The 15,719-nt window shown below is 33.8% G+C and overlaps 2 protein-coding genes across 5 annotated transcripts in view; both read left to right on the top strand.

The window, feature by feature from the left end:
* The window catches only part of LOC127724703 (E3 ubiquitin-protein ligase parkin-like), a 558,693-nt gene that overhangs the window by 116,612 nt on the left and 426,362 nt on the right, over window positions 1-15,719 (top strand). The window lies entirely within an intron of this gene.
* On the top strand, window positions 605-11,044 carry LOC127724726 (uncharacterized). 4 transcript variants are annotated; one of them, XM_052231821.1, is made up of 2 exons: window positions 605-705; window positions 9,379-11,044. In XM_052231821.1, the coding sequence occupies exon 2, from the start codon at window positions 9,414-9,416 to the stop codon at window positions 10,257-10,259; it is 846 nt and encodes a 281-aa protein (XP_052087781.1). In that variant the 5' UTR covers window positions 605-705; window positions 9,379-9,413; the 3' UTR covers window positions 10,260-11,044. The 4 variants fall into 4 exon arrangements, with proteins under 4 accessions (XP_052087781.1, XP_052087778.1, XP_052087780.1 ...); XM_052231818.1 differs by having other exon boundaries at window positions 700-790; XM_052231820.1 differs by lacking the exon at window positions 605-705 and adding an exon at window positions 782-853.

Genomic DNA, 15,719 nt, shown 5'->3' with positions numbered 1-15,719 from the left:
CAGTCAATTCTGAACAATTTCCACATTGAACGTATTTTAGAATGCTAGGGAATCATCCTGCAGTTAATTGAGGTCGTTAGTCACGAGCTTCGACTACAATATAAGTTACGTATTTATACATCTCGATCAGCCAGACGGAGAGACTGAGACAAATTTCTATACACACGTATAATATCTAAAAAGGGCTGTTTAAAATAGACTTGAATATTTTTAGAAATATTTTAGTAGGTCTATATTATCTCATCTATCTTCAACATGTCCGCGAATAAAATTTTTGAATAGATCTCCTTATTTTAATTTTAAGTATCACCTCAAAATTGAAACATACACGCTTTATTTTATTTTTTATTTGAATGAATGCATTTCACATTAACAGTGAAACCGTAGATTCAAAAACATTTATTACATTTTATTATTGTGTGATATCTATAACTACCACATGTACCCGCACAAGCATTAAGATACACCAATACTACATATACATGTGTTCATTTATCTTTTGAATCGTTTAATAAAAATCCTTTTAGTTTCATGTCAACCAAATATTGACACTCAATTTACATTTGTACGTTTTCTTTGATATCAACAACCTGGGTATTGAATGTAGTTTACATATCTCTTTTAACAAAACAGTAAGATTGATAGCTGTATTCTCAATGGATTTTAAAATCCTGACATATCTAATCTACCGTCAATAGACTTCAGGTAGTTTGTAGAAATTTGATAAATCTTTTTTAATATTATTAACTGGGATGTAAGGCGACATCAGAGAACGTTCACACGGAATAAGGTACGTAAGCGTATGTCTTCTCGGTGTGCTCAAAGAGTTCAGGAAGCTGGTAATGAGAAACGGGTAAGGAATGAATTGAAACTTGTGTCTGATCAAAAAAAGTATAGAGAACAATTGATGTTCAGTTGTACAAAAAATTTACTCAGTTTACTTCGTTGTTCCACAGTAGTGCTTAAAATCAAACTTACAGAAGTACATACGTATTTGAAAGGTTGAAATATGATAACAAGAAGAAATTAAAGGTAAATATTATTAAAATATCGTGACTGGGATTGTTTGATTGATACATGTATGTACTGGATATGCTAAGGAAAATGGTTGAATACAGCTACCCCATGCACATAAATGGATATATAAACAATTATAAACAAGACCAAGCACCCCTCCACTACAAAAAAGAAAAATATTTTTCTGAAAAATAACATGTAACTATTGTCGTCATAGAAAGTTGCTATTGATCGCTTTATGATCGTTTAGTTTCATATGGAAGTCGGAGTACGATTTCAAGTGCATGCAGCGGAAATCCAGGTAAAAATACGCCAACTGCAACAAATAAGTTATATTGACGAAAGTTAAACCGAAAACAAATCTGCATTTATTTCAAAAGGGAAATTGATTGAACAAACTGATTAGCAGGAATTTACACAAGTTATTGGAAAACTAATTGGTTGTCTCCATCCTTCCAAACAATCTTCCATATTAAGACTGGAATGTTGTCTAAGAAAGGTAAGAATTTGTGGACATTTCATTTTTAAGTAATGATGTTAACAGAGTTCTAAAAGGTTTGTATCTGCCTGTATAGCAAGTGAAAAAGGAGGGTTTCTAGTTTCGTCTATATTTGTTCACTCATGGAGACTAAATCGGAAATCACTTTATGGAATTTGAATATTAGGAAGTCTTAAACATGTATATTTTACAGAAAAGATTTGTTAAAAGATTTAGATACATCTATAAAATGAACAAAAATCAGCACTTTACATTACTGTTTTAGACCATTCTAATGCAATATTGCAATTTTGGATTATTTCTTGTTCAATGTTGTATCTTTTGGAAATTACTTGTGTCTTTAAAACAATGCATTATTTCACTTCACATAGCGTTTGGATTTGGAATATCCTTTATTTCTATTGGCGACTGGCATAGGATTCCTGAGAAATACAGTGCTACGCAAAATATCTTAGATGACGCCGTGTTACTGTGAACGAAGTGTGATAAACTTTTGATGAAAATGGCCCTCAACTATGTGAAATCAATTTAGAGAAAACTAAGGTGGGAATGGTCTTTCCTCTTTGGTTGCATCTCAACATTTGTTTGCTTATTTGCCGTTTATGTTTCGAACCCTATACTCGGAACGCCATTCATTCTCGCGGCCCACCCGACGACAAATGAAATAATCGTCAAATAATTGCTGATGGAAATTATACTAGACAAACAAAAATAAATCATATTTCAAAACTGATTGCATGTATGTTGGACCATATTGTGTAGACACTCACAGTTGTTCAATAAACATTTTCATAATCGCAACATCAGCCATTTTCAACATGAATAACAAGACAAAAAGTGAATTTCAACATTAAAAAAAATTTAAAATTGGGGAACCGGAATTCTATTGAAAACCTGGGAAAGACCCGTATGATCTAGCTTAGAAACGCATCCTTTCATTTTTCTTGACTTAGAATTTTCTTCCGTGAGTACCATTGAAATGTCTCGGAGTTAAAGCAATCATGTAAGTTGAGTGTATATGATGAGATTTGTTTTGGAGGTCAGGTCACCACTTTCTTTGCAGTTCGTGAAATAAAGAAATCCTTTTCTGACATGTTTACCATTTCGTTATGCACTAAATAACACCGAATTTAGGATTGAATGAAAGTTGAAACACAATTATGCATTTGTAAAGATTTTTATTACTGAATATGAAAAGGGGTTCATCTATACATATGATAATATTTCTCCAGTTAAAAGTCAGCGAACAAAGAAATATTCTGCTCAATGTACAAATAATTAAGTAATTATGATATTACCCTAACTCATTATTGTGGGAATTTAATGTTTGTTCGTCGGATTTCAGATGTTATGAGATAAATTATGTGTATATTTCTAACCAATAACAACATTCATATTGTATTTTTACAACAAAAAGCAAAATTTTTTTTGTCACTTCCAGTGGCATATCTATACTATTATGACATAAATACTCACTGATGTGCACAAACTAGTAAAAAAAATGAATAGGAAAAAATGAACAGGAGAGATAGTGATCACGTCAGGGCAGCATTATAAAAAAATACCGAAGTCGCTATTTTTACTGCCTGTTACCTACATGCATTGAAATCGTAAACCATATATATATTACAGTCCCACTAACATATATGGTTGGAGATGTCCTTTCGAGCTTTTGAAACTGCATACAATTCTTTATATGATTAAGCCGTTAAAGTGGCCAAATAATACGTAACATTGCCGTCAAAATCTAGTTAAACTGGGCTTCTGCATTATAGGACAAACCTATCTTTTAACGATATACACGACATTTAACGTGTAACTTAGTTTGATCAGTTCTTATACCATATATTTAACGATTTAATGTTGCATTCTTAACATTCACAGTCATACTTCACGCATATTTCGTACGGGTAAAGATTAATACAATAGGTCTGATCTGTTAAGTTGGTCGACTTGGATGAAGAGTAGGGCATTTGGACTGCCACTGGAAAATAAGGGTATAATAGATGGGACAAGAAAGTTTGCAATGCTACCTACGGACCCCTCAACAAATGTTACAAAGGTTCTTTAAAGTGCAGCGAGTCTGTCACTTTCTCTGAACACGTCATCGGATTTAACGTACCCATTCCGATCGGACATGGCTGCGAATATGTAATTCAATACTAGTATCCCGAAAGCCAAAGGGTGTCACTCTAAAGTATGGGACTTTTTACGAGATGGGACAAGTATTTGTGACAGGGCGTTAAACTCATGCCAATACAGCAAGTTTCGCTCCAATAACTAAGTCATAGTAAATGTAAAATTATAAATTAGTATCATGTCGGTCGTTCGGCCTACATATAGTGCAATGGTTTGTAATGTTTGTCTCAAATTAGTCAAGTTACTCAGAGTTTGTTGTATTACTTGAGTGTCCTTAATGGTTACACGCCCGCCTCTGTTGTCTCATGGTGTCTTTCTTGCCTCGGGCACTTGAGATCAAGGGTTTGATCCCCGGGTAGGACTTCGTTGCTTTTCCGCTAAGCATGCGACATTTAGGAGTATAATTACAAAGACGGATCGGATTAATGTGTCCGGGTAGTTTGACATTTTCTGTTCGGACTGTTACCATGTACCTTCTACATTTCGGTCTAATATATTCATATTCATATCATATCAGCATATTCTTGTCCAAATATGCTCGTGCTATTTGCCACTAAATATTTAACACCGATCCATACACCAATTAGTAAACTTGACAGCATTTTATTATACTGGTGTTCTAATAAGTAAAAAGTCATTAACTTATCAAACTTTCTCGTCCATCTATCGAGGTATAACTATCCTCTATCATTACAGACAATAATCGCCTGAAGTCTCTCTGATCTGTCCTATTTAATCTTTTAAATTCAATTTTAAAGATTAAAGAGGACAGACCAGAGGGACTATATAGGCGACAGAAACATTTTGCAACATGGATTACATGCTCTTATCTCTAAATCTTCGGATCTTCTTGGGCATTTGCTCAACGAACCTACTGGAGCATTTGCCCCTGGACCCCTACCAGAAACTGCTATATACCACACAGAACCTTGCTACGCCATTGACATGTGAGGGTCATTTAACGGCTTTGTTGCCATTTTACATTTTGGTTATTACTAGTTCTTTGGAAGATAATAAGGAAAATAACGTGTAAACGTATTGATCAAAAGGGACATGAATAAATTTGTTTTGGAAAATTCGATGAAAAAACATTTTTGAAAGAGCACTGCTTTTCGTTTCCGAAAGTTAGCTGAATTATCTTAAATAATAAACAAGTCTCGGGTGATCTAGAGCAATATAATTCGACCGCGATTACTTTCCTCTGTTCTGTTTCCTTTATAAAACTACAACTATATGATCGCAAATGCTAGCATGCAGTGCTCGATAATGAACATTGCTGAATTAAATAAACATCATAGAATGATCGTCATGTATGCAGAAAGACGATACGACCCGGTGTTTTAATGTCGGATAGGGGACATGAAAACGATTAAACTCCAAAAATGAAATCAACTAAATCTGCTAAATCAAGTATTAACTAAATGAAATCTTGATATAAGTCAATTAGACAACAACCCAACGACACAAAACCAAAAATACACATATCTGTGAAGATATGGCTTTCAAAAATGTCTACAGCTAGGTGTCTATAAAAAATGCCATTCTCTATATCGCCCGAAAGTTCTTTAAATTTAACAGAGACTATCAAAGATATATCACAACACCGGATTCCCAGAATGATTTTTAGATAATTCTATTTAAGAAATAATTCATGGGGGCTTGAATATATCGTGATTTTACCACGGGTTGGCCCTTTATGACAAGTATTTTACCCTGAGCGATAGCGAGGGGTAAAATATCGGCATAAAGGGACAACCCGTGGTACACTGAAAATTTAAATTAGTCACTATGACTATTCAGTTAGTCAAATATTAGCCGAAAGGTAGTCAACAGCATATATGACTACTAATCAAGTCATTGTGACTACCTGCACGGTCAATTTGACTATGTTAGTGGTCACAGCACCACGTGGTGTAGAGTATCGGTTTTCACGCGCACTCTTTCGCGTTCCCTTTGTTCCCTAAATCGTGTAGATGTAAACAAACCAGGAGGCACGAAACTGTTATTTTGTCAATTAAACCAATTGTTTAAAGTAAGTATCATGTTTATATGTTTTAATTCTAACTTACAAAAATTAAATTTAAGAAAAAGAAGTGTAATGAATGTAATATCGGCACATGTTGACGAAATGACAATAAAAAAGGGGGAGATATGTATACGGGATATCAATTTTGATACACATTCAACGTATTGTCGATTGAAAAGAGTATTTAGCGATATCTTTTTTTTCATCTGACCAAAAACTGTTAAAATAAACACTGCAATCGATATTCACAACAATAAATTAAAAAAAAACCTCAGGGTGGCTGTCAAGACCCTGGTGCTTACATTACAATGCTGTGATATAGGATGGGTGGATGTCAAGATCCTGGTGCTTACATTACAATGTTGTGTTATAAGATGGGTGGCTGTCAAGATCCTGGTGCTTACATCACAATGTTGTGGTATAAGATGGGTGGCTGTCAAGATCCCGGTGCTTACATTACAATGTTGTGGTATAAGATGGGTGGCTGTCAAGATCCCGGTGCTTACATTACAATGTTGTGGTATAAGATGGGTGGCTGTCAAGATCATGGTGCTTACATTACAATGTTGTGATATAGGATGGGTGGCTGTCAAGATCCCGGTGCTTACATTACAAAATAATGGTATAAGATGAGTGACTAAATCACTAGATCAAAGATTTTAAAATTTGCTTTTTTCTTTTAACTTTTAACATGACTGATATACTTGTTTATTGTTATATTTTAGCTTCTAAAATGATATAATTATATTTTTCAGCAAATGAGGACATTGCTATTTGTATGAGCACAGCTGAGAGATTTTTGACCAGAGAGAATATTACACTGACACATGCAGAGTTGATACCGACAAAATATCTTAAATAAACACTTCAAATTCTGACATACTGAAAATGTATAAAATATATATTTAAGTTGGGATATCATAATGTATGTAACAATGAGTTTATAATAAATACATATTCTTTATTTGATTTTTAGACTTTTAATATATGTCACTGAGTAATGGTAACAAATGGAAACTTAAGATATAGGAAGGTTTTGAACATTGAGCACTAAAATGTGGTCCTATACTGTTGTCATTGTTAGTATTGCTGCTGTGGTATTTTTATGATATTATATTCCAGATACATTTGTCAATCCTATGGAAGAGAAACAACATAAAGTAGAATAACAGAAGAAATGAAACACAAAAGTACAGAACGGATAGAAACACACACAAAGTAAAACGGTAGAACAAAAAACACAACACAAATTAAAATAACAGTCTAACAGTCGTGACTATTCACAGTAATCATGTTGACTAACCAACATGGTCACTTTCGACCATTTCAATAAGTCATATGGACTGCATTCAATTGTCAAACTGACAAATGTGCACAGTCAATTGAACAATCCAATTCGTCATAACGAGTATAACATATAGTCATTTTGACTTCCTAACATAGTCATAATTACCACCCTACTCAGTCAAATGTGACTAACCATCTAGTCAAACGACTAAGAGCATAGTCAAAATGATTAAAGTGCATTGTCATCTAGAGGACAGTCAAAATGACCAATTAAATTGGTCAAATTGACTAATTTAGGTTTTCAGTGTAAAATCACGATATATTCAAGCCCCCATGAATTATTTCGATTCTAATAGGACAAATACGGCAATTCTTTTGGATCGAAGCGCTCTAGGTGAAGGCATTATTTGCCGTTCCCATGAAATGAACGCACTATTAAATTGACGTAAAAGAACGGAGCAAACTGAATAAATGGCATGCTTAAACTATTTACAATGACATATTTAGATAGGTTTGAATAAATCTAAATGATAATTGTATTTATATATCTTATATGGAAACAAAAAATGGCTTATATAACACATTTTAGCACCGTTTGTTTACGTTTCCTTGTTGTGATGATTTTCGGTTTCACAAGCGTGTTTTTTCCCGAAAAATGCTTATATTCTTACGTCATCGTTCTATGACGTCGGGTAGCTCATTCATAAAAAAGCATATGACGCGGGAGTACGATCGGAACAGCCCAAACAATATATTCATATTTTACCACGGGTGTGTACTCAAAGCGTTTGAAGAACGTCATGTTAGAATAAAAGACAACCACTGGATAGGTTCCTGACTCGTAAGCGCATGAACATGTGAAGGTAAACACTCGTTGTTTCGGGATTTTAACCCTCTTTAATATTAATCAGTTTAAATCAGTACAAACAAAATACTGTACTCTATATATATAACGGTATAATAAATAACAAAGACAGAAATACAAGAAAAATGAAAATAAACAATAAGCGAGCGTTTGAATTTTTGATTCGAGCGTCACCGGATGAGTCTTTTGTAGACGAAACGCGTGTCTGGCGTACACAATTACAATCCTGGTATCTACGATGAGTTTATTTACGCAAAAAAATCCACTAACTCCACCAATTATAAGGATTGACGTCCTATATATTTTTAGGTTGAGGCAAAATTTGATTAACGTATTACGGCGAGTTGTGTAGGGCATTTTTATTTTGATGCATTCAAATTTATGCTTATTTTCTTGTAAATTTCCTTTCGTGCATGATTATGAAAGTTCTTGCGCTCTGAAATCGGTATCTCACATTTCTCCGCTTTATGTGCAGGATTTTGTAGAACAAAACAACGCTCTCTTTAGAGAAGCAGCAGGTAAAAGTTGGACACCAGTGAACAGAATAGCTTAACTTTGGATATATATTTACTGTGAACATTTTTATTTTTAATAGAAATAGTGCTAGATATTGTCACTCTCAAATATTTTACGGCTGAATGTTATATATTGACTATTCGCGTTACTAAGCTGAATGGAAGCGATATCTATAAAGTTACGATCTAATTTGCAGTTTTGATCCTTGGGTCTGGTGACACATTTCTATTGAAATTCATACGTCGTGTTGCGGCTTTTTGTGGGGGGGGGGGGTTAATTTTTGTGGTGTGTTAATTCATGTGGTGCCTCTTTTGTTTTTATTTAATAAAAATGTTGATTCCGACTGCAGGAGCAAAGTTTTGGTGAACAGCATTTCCAAAATGTACCAGTGTTTAAAGATAATATAAAAATAAGGAGATGATGTATGATCCACCAAAGTTCAAATAAAGTGGATGTAAGCAATTATAGACAACCGTACGGCCTTCAACAATGAGAAAACCCTATATCGTATAGTCGGCTATGAAACGCCCCGACATGAAAAACATGAAACAATTCAATTGAGAAAACTAACGGCCTAATTTATAACAAAACAATTAACGAAAAACAAATATGACGGACATGATTCACGACAACCACTGAACTACAGGCTCCTGACTTGGGACAGGCACATAAAGAATGTGGCGGGGTTAAACATGTTTGTGCGCGCTCACCCTCCTGGGACAGTTGTGTAACAGCACACTACAAAAATCAGTTGAAAAAGGTTTTACTTTTACAGATGTGAGAGTACTAGCAGTTACTGACAGCTAGTTCAAAGCCAAAAACAACTAATAAAAAAAAAATCATGTATCTAAGACTAAAATATCAATCCGCCTAGCTTTACTGAAGCACATCTCTGTTCTATTCAATTTTTAATAAAATAAAAAAAAATAAAAATGGGAATATAAAAAAATATATCGTTGTATTTTTACTTCGTTGTGTCCTAAAAGCCTTTATTTTAATAATATATATACATGTGTGTGTGTTTTACAGATCATAATCCACAGAAACGGAAACATGATATAAGTATGAAACAGAATTATACCAATATGATGTCTAAAAGATTCCATACTCGACCGCTCGGACATATTGTACCAGAAAGCAGGGTTGAGCTTCAAGTGGAGAAGGCTCTTTTTAAAACTAATATGCGTTTGCTTTCTGACATGATCACAACAAGCAGACATCCCCAGTCCTTATATAGTCCTTATTATCATCAGGAGCAGACAAATAATTTACAAAAGCGCTTTTTCCAGACGAGAAGCGAAAGACTACATAAGGTAAACGATGCTGAGTATCAGGCTAAATTCACAACAACCATTCAAGACAGAGTTGTAAGTGCCGACCAAACAAGGCTTGATACATTAAGATTGCTCCAATATCAAACCCCAATTTGTGACAGGCATTATAGACATGATCGAATAAAAAATAGACACGCACACTGTGATGTGTTAGGCCCCTATTATTGTACAGACTGTATTCAGTTAAAAAAGAGAAAAACAAGCGCAAAAACTCATCAGAAGAATTTTCCAAACATTGAAGTGCATCCACGAAGTCTTGTTGCTCCAGAAAAAATTGACAGAGTTCTTATGTCAAGAGAAAAACTATTACTGAACGGATTTACGTCTCCTGTTATGAAACCTGAAATTCCCTCGACCTACGATGAAAATGTTTATCTTCCAGTTTATACCGAAAATGAGATACACGAAAGACTTCGCAATTCGCTCAGGGATAAAAGTTGTAGCAGCTCACCTCGTAGTCCAAGGTCACCTTTGACAACATACCGAACTTCCGTACCGAAAGAACTGTCTGCTTCGTCTAGTACTTTACCTCCAGAGATGAAAGTATCCGTGACCTTTGCACCAAATAGAATGTAACTGTAGGTGGGATTTTTAAAAATAAAAACAGTTTTCTTGGACGGATTTAAATATTAAAACAATTAAGGAAATGAGCGCTTAAATTTGCGATCTCGCGGATTTTTTTATTGAATCTTGCAAGCAACTAGACGAAGTGGAACTGCATATGAAAAAATTATATGTTTATTTTTTTATAATTTCCGAGATAATTGAAGGATAACTAATCCACGAATTTGAATATCAAAATGTTTTGTCAACGAGATATTTAACATTACATTAATTCAAGAATTCGCATGAGTTTTATAAATTATCAGTGTTGTTCGATCACGTGTTGAATATTTTTTTTAAATATTTGAATTCATTAAATTATTCATTCCCTTTATTTCACTGATTTTCAATGTGAATAAAGTAGAAAATACAAGCTACTTATTTCTTTTCTACGTGTTTTCTCTTCGTTCTAATACAACTACTTGATCACGTTTTGGCAACATTTATTGTTGTATGACGTAAGAGGGGTTAAATTAATTTTTTTACTAGGGAATGACTGTATTTCATTGCAACCAATGTTATAATATATGAATAACACATAGCTGAGAGGGTGATAGAGCAGATTAATTTGTTATCCCGAGAAAACATTGTAAACTGAGGCGAAGCCAAGGTTGACAATGTCTTTTCGAGGGGTAACAATCTGCTCTATCACCCTCTCAGATATGTGATATTTAATTTATTATACTGAATGTTCTGTTATTACTGTCTATTGAATTTCAAATTCAAAGTAATAAACTATGTCGTCTTGTACATTACAATCATCCGTATTTATTAAAGCGCACACTTGAGCTAGCGTCTCCGTGAAGGGTAATAGAGTGTTTGCCATGGGATAGAGTAAATTGTCTTCCTCGTATTAAGCAATCAAAATCTGGCATTTTGACATGAAGTATAATAAATCAAATTAGCTATCATGCAGATAAAAGTGCAAATATATACAAACAAAAGTCATGTAGAATGCACGTAAATATCGCAAAATATTGATTAATTATATAATATACAATATATTATATTCACTAATTTGACTTTAAATACGGCTTAAAAACCTGTCCTACGAATTTTCTATAGAATGATATGTTATTATCACATTATTGTTATGTTTTTGTGGGGTTCCCCCCGTATAAATCAATCAAGTGCATGTGTCTTATCGACTGAAAAACAACGATATATTAACAACCCCGCCACATTATGTATGTGCCTATCCCAAGACAGGAGCCTGTAATTCAGTGGTTGTACTTGGTTCATGTCTCTTATATTTGTTATTTGTAAGTTAATAATTAGGCCGTTAGTTTTCTCTTTTGAAGTGTTTCACATTTTTCGTGTCGTGTCGGAGCCTTTTACAGCTGACTACAGTTTTTCTCATTGTTGAACGCCATACAGTGACCTATTGTTGCTTAAATCTACGTTTTTTGGACTTTGGTGAAATAGTTGTCTCATTGGCAATCACACAACACCCCCTTACTTGTATAATGATAGTAGAGTATTATCTCAAGATGTTCATAGAAACCAAGTACGTTAAACATGTTTTCAATCATTTTACATTTTCTTTTTAAAAAATGTTGAAAAACGATATATTGAAAAAAACCAGGTAGGATAGTCCAACAGGATAAAAACAAAGACGAAAGTTACAGAAATCAGAGATAAAAGTTACTATTACTTGAGAACTTCTGTCTTGAGCATTATTTTACGCCTTAATAATGTATAATTGTGTTTTAGTTCCCGAAATAACGACTTTTCGACAACCGATAGACATTTCCGATTTTAGTATGGACCAGGGAATTAATGAAAAGAGAATATATATACATAAAATTTTCTGTCCAAATGTACATTGAATTGTATACAAATAATTAACTATAGACTATAACTATGGTCGACGTGTTTATCTGTGTGTTACTTTACATAAATCGCTTGCCAAAGCTGGGACTATTATACTAACAGTTAGTATAATAGTCCCAGGCCAAAGTTACTATCCTCAATATATTTTTTTTTAAAGTTTTGCTAATTTTGAAAAGGGATGTTTAGACCTAAACCTATGACGATTATTAGAATACCAACAGAGTTTATTGTAGTCTGCTTAATTTTTGACAGAATAGTATATTTGGTGAAATAGTACAAGAACAAATATCGTGTTCGGTCTCGGTCATTCTAAAATAATAGTAACGAAGGTTAGTTTGTAATTCGTTTTAAACCAGTGAATTTTTCGATGTTTTGAATATTACACATGCACTTGAATGTTTTATACAGCAAAACAGAAATCAATGAACAATTAAAAATTTGATATCATTAAAAAGAAAATTTAAATGACAATGTTCATACCATAGCAGAACATTTCATTTTAAAGAAATGTATACAAATATTAAATTTGCTTCATCTGGAAAAGAATAAAAGTTGCATATTATTTTTTCGATATCCGTATGCACTTCCTCGTTTCCTATATAGTTCTCATAAAAATCTGTGAGGTCGCCCATTCACATACCTGTTACCCTAGAACGTTTAAATGCAAAAGAAAGACTGAGTATGTTTTGAAGATAAGATATTACTTCCTCCAAGGCAGAAACTAATTGAACAATACATTATAAACATTCCTCGTCACCCTGATGGCATACAATTTATTGTCGGTAGTTTTATAAATCTTTTCATGAAGGTTCTTGGAAGAAAAAGAAATGTGAGGCTTGTCAAGACTTTCTCTTTCCAAGACACCGTGATAGAACTAATATGTTTTTCGAAAGCTATTTACTGTTTTTCTTTTTCATTTTTGAATAGGTCCTTAGTTTCCCACTGTTCCCACTCATTCCTCTTAAGACCACGAATTAATTGGGACTCAAATTAAGGTGGTACATAACACTACAGGGAGATAACTCTGTAAAAATCAGCTGAACGTTTTAATATTAAGTTTCTCAATGATCAAAATAAGTGTTTGTTAAACTGCTAGATATATTAAATGCAATTTTTCCGATAAAGTGTGTGGTTCAAGTTTTTTGAAATTTTATATTTTTGTCAAAGGGTCAAAGTAAATGTTTTGTCAAAATTTCATGAAAATCAAACGAGTCGAATTAATTTTAGTCAAGGTGTTTGGTACCACCTTAATCAGATTAATTGTCGCTCATAGTAAAGGGAATACTAGTAATGATTGACGGATTGTTGGTGTTTAACGTCACTTTTCAGCACTACAGGCCATATCGTGGCGGCCAGTTATTATTGGTGGAGGAAACCGAATTATCCCGGAGAGACCGTGACCACGACCTTCAGCAGGAATAAGATGAATAATTTGTATGAGTAGAGACATCTGTATCATCTGTATAGTGGAAAGTAAAATAACAAAAATACCGAACTCCAAGGAAAATTCAAAACGGAAAGTCCCTTATCAAATGGCAAAATCAAAATCTGAAACACATCAAACGAATGGAAAAAATCTGTCATATTCCTGACTTGGTACAGGCATTTCCTTATGTAAAAAATGGTTGATTAAACCTGGTTTTATAGCTAGTTAAACCTCTCACTTGTATGACAGCCGCATAAAATTCCATTATATTGACAACAACGTGTGAACAAAACAAACAGACATAATAGGTAAAAAAATGAAAAATAGGGATACAGCAGTCAATATTGTGTTATAATCTTAATCACTAGAAAAACAAACAAACATGTCAACAAAGAAAAACAAAATGGCATATAGACAAAGCACATATTAAGCAAAAATGAAAGACAAGAACACAAAAATTGACCATTGGACAATAACACAATGACGGGATGTATAAGTACCGAGCCACGCCAAGGATACATGTATATCTAAAAATGGACTAACAGTAAAGGTAATAATTTACAAAGACAAACAAAAGAACACTATAACAAGTAATTAAGATGATAAAAAACGTCAGTACCTAGAATCTATACTTCAAGACCATCATGTTTTATTTGTGAAGTTGATACGGAATACTTGTCGACAAGGTCTTGGTATCTCCCGATGAACTTTTTTTTAGAAAAAGGACGAGACGTTCTTTGACACAACCCTGGTTCATCAACTTTCTGCTCAGACACTGGTGACGTTTTATAAAGTCTGAGTAGCAGCTGCAATCTCTTGAATACCGAATGAGTTGGGAAATGTATATCCCATATGCAGGTGAAGTTGGTATATTGATACTAAGGTGGGGGAAATTGATAATTTCAAAACTAAAATCGTCTCGTTTGTCAAAGATTCTGGTACTGAGATGACTGCTTATGTTAAATTCGAGGTATATGTCTAAAAATGATGCGGAGGAAGCCGTGTCTGTTGTTTCTTTAATTTCTAGTTCTGAAGGATATATTAATGAAACCCAATCAGAAAAGTTTGGATTGTTAATGGAAAGAACATCATCAATATATCCAAATGTTAAATTAAATTATCTGGCTTCTTTGATCTTCTTGTTTTTGACAAGTGTCTGAAGGAACTCTGATTCATATGAAAATAAGAAAAGATCAGCAAGGAGAGGAGCACAGTTCGTTCCCATATGAATGCCGACAATTTGTTGAAAAAGTCTTTCTCCAAATTCAACAAATATGTTGTCAATAAGAACCCCCAGCATACTGATCACTTGTTCCTCTGTGTAGCATGTTTTATCTATTTGTTCACTATCAACAAAATATGCCGTATGGTATCCCAAAGTAATAAATTTATAACGTATACTACCATTTTTATATTGAAAAGCATTGTGGATTATTTCTTTTAGACGATTTTTCAATTTCACATGGGGAATGGTGGTATACAGGGTTGAAAAATCAAAAGTTTTGATAGAATTAATTTCAGAGAAAGATCGAGATTTAAAATTATCCAGAAGTTCTTTCGAGTTTTTTAGAATCCACACTTGGTTAATACCACTACGCGAGTAAACAGTTTCACAGTATTTCTTAAGACCCTATTTCACTGCGGACAGAATTTTTGTCAATCTAATGGACAATTCCTTCGTAGAACATGCAGATGAGCCGGCAATGTACCGTTGTGTGTACGGAATTTTGTGAAGCTTGGGTATCCAATACAAACAAGGTAAGTCCTCAGATTTGCTGTTCAATGTAATGTTCATTGAAGGACTTATGATTCGCCAAAATCTCATCCTTGTCAAATGACATGTTTTTGTATGTGGGATTACCTGAGTGCTTATTTATTCCTAATTCTTTCATAAGACACTCGCAGTAGTACGATTTACATACAATGACAATATTATTTGAAGCTTTGTCCGCAGGAACAACAACATATTTATCGTGAAGAGATGATAGACATTTCACAGCTTCTTTGTCTCTGAAAACGGACTTTGGTCGATCATTCACACAGTTTTTCAACTCATGAATTCGACGTTTTATCAGAGACCTGAGTGTTTTGACCCATTCTGACAAAGTGTCCAGTTCAACTCCTTCTCGTTTAGCCCATGCTCTGACGTAGTCCTCAATGAAATCCATAGTTGT

Source organism: Mytilus californianus, unplaced genomic scaffold (assembly GCF_021869535.1).
Source record: "Mytilus californianus isolate M0D057914Y unplaced genomic scaffold, xbMytCali1.0.p SCAF_14, whole genome shotgun sequence".
Lineage (NCBI taxonomy): Eukaryota > Metazoa > Mollusca > Bivalvia > Mytilida > Mytilidae > Mytilus > Mytilus californianus.
Note: the sequence above shows the minus strand (reverse complement) of the source record. Positions and strands in the feature narration are given on the sequence as shown.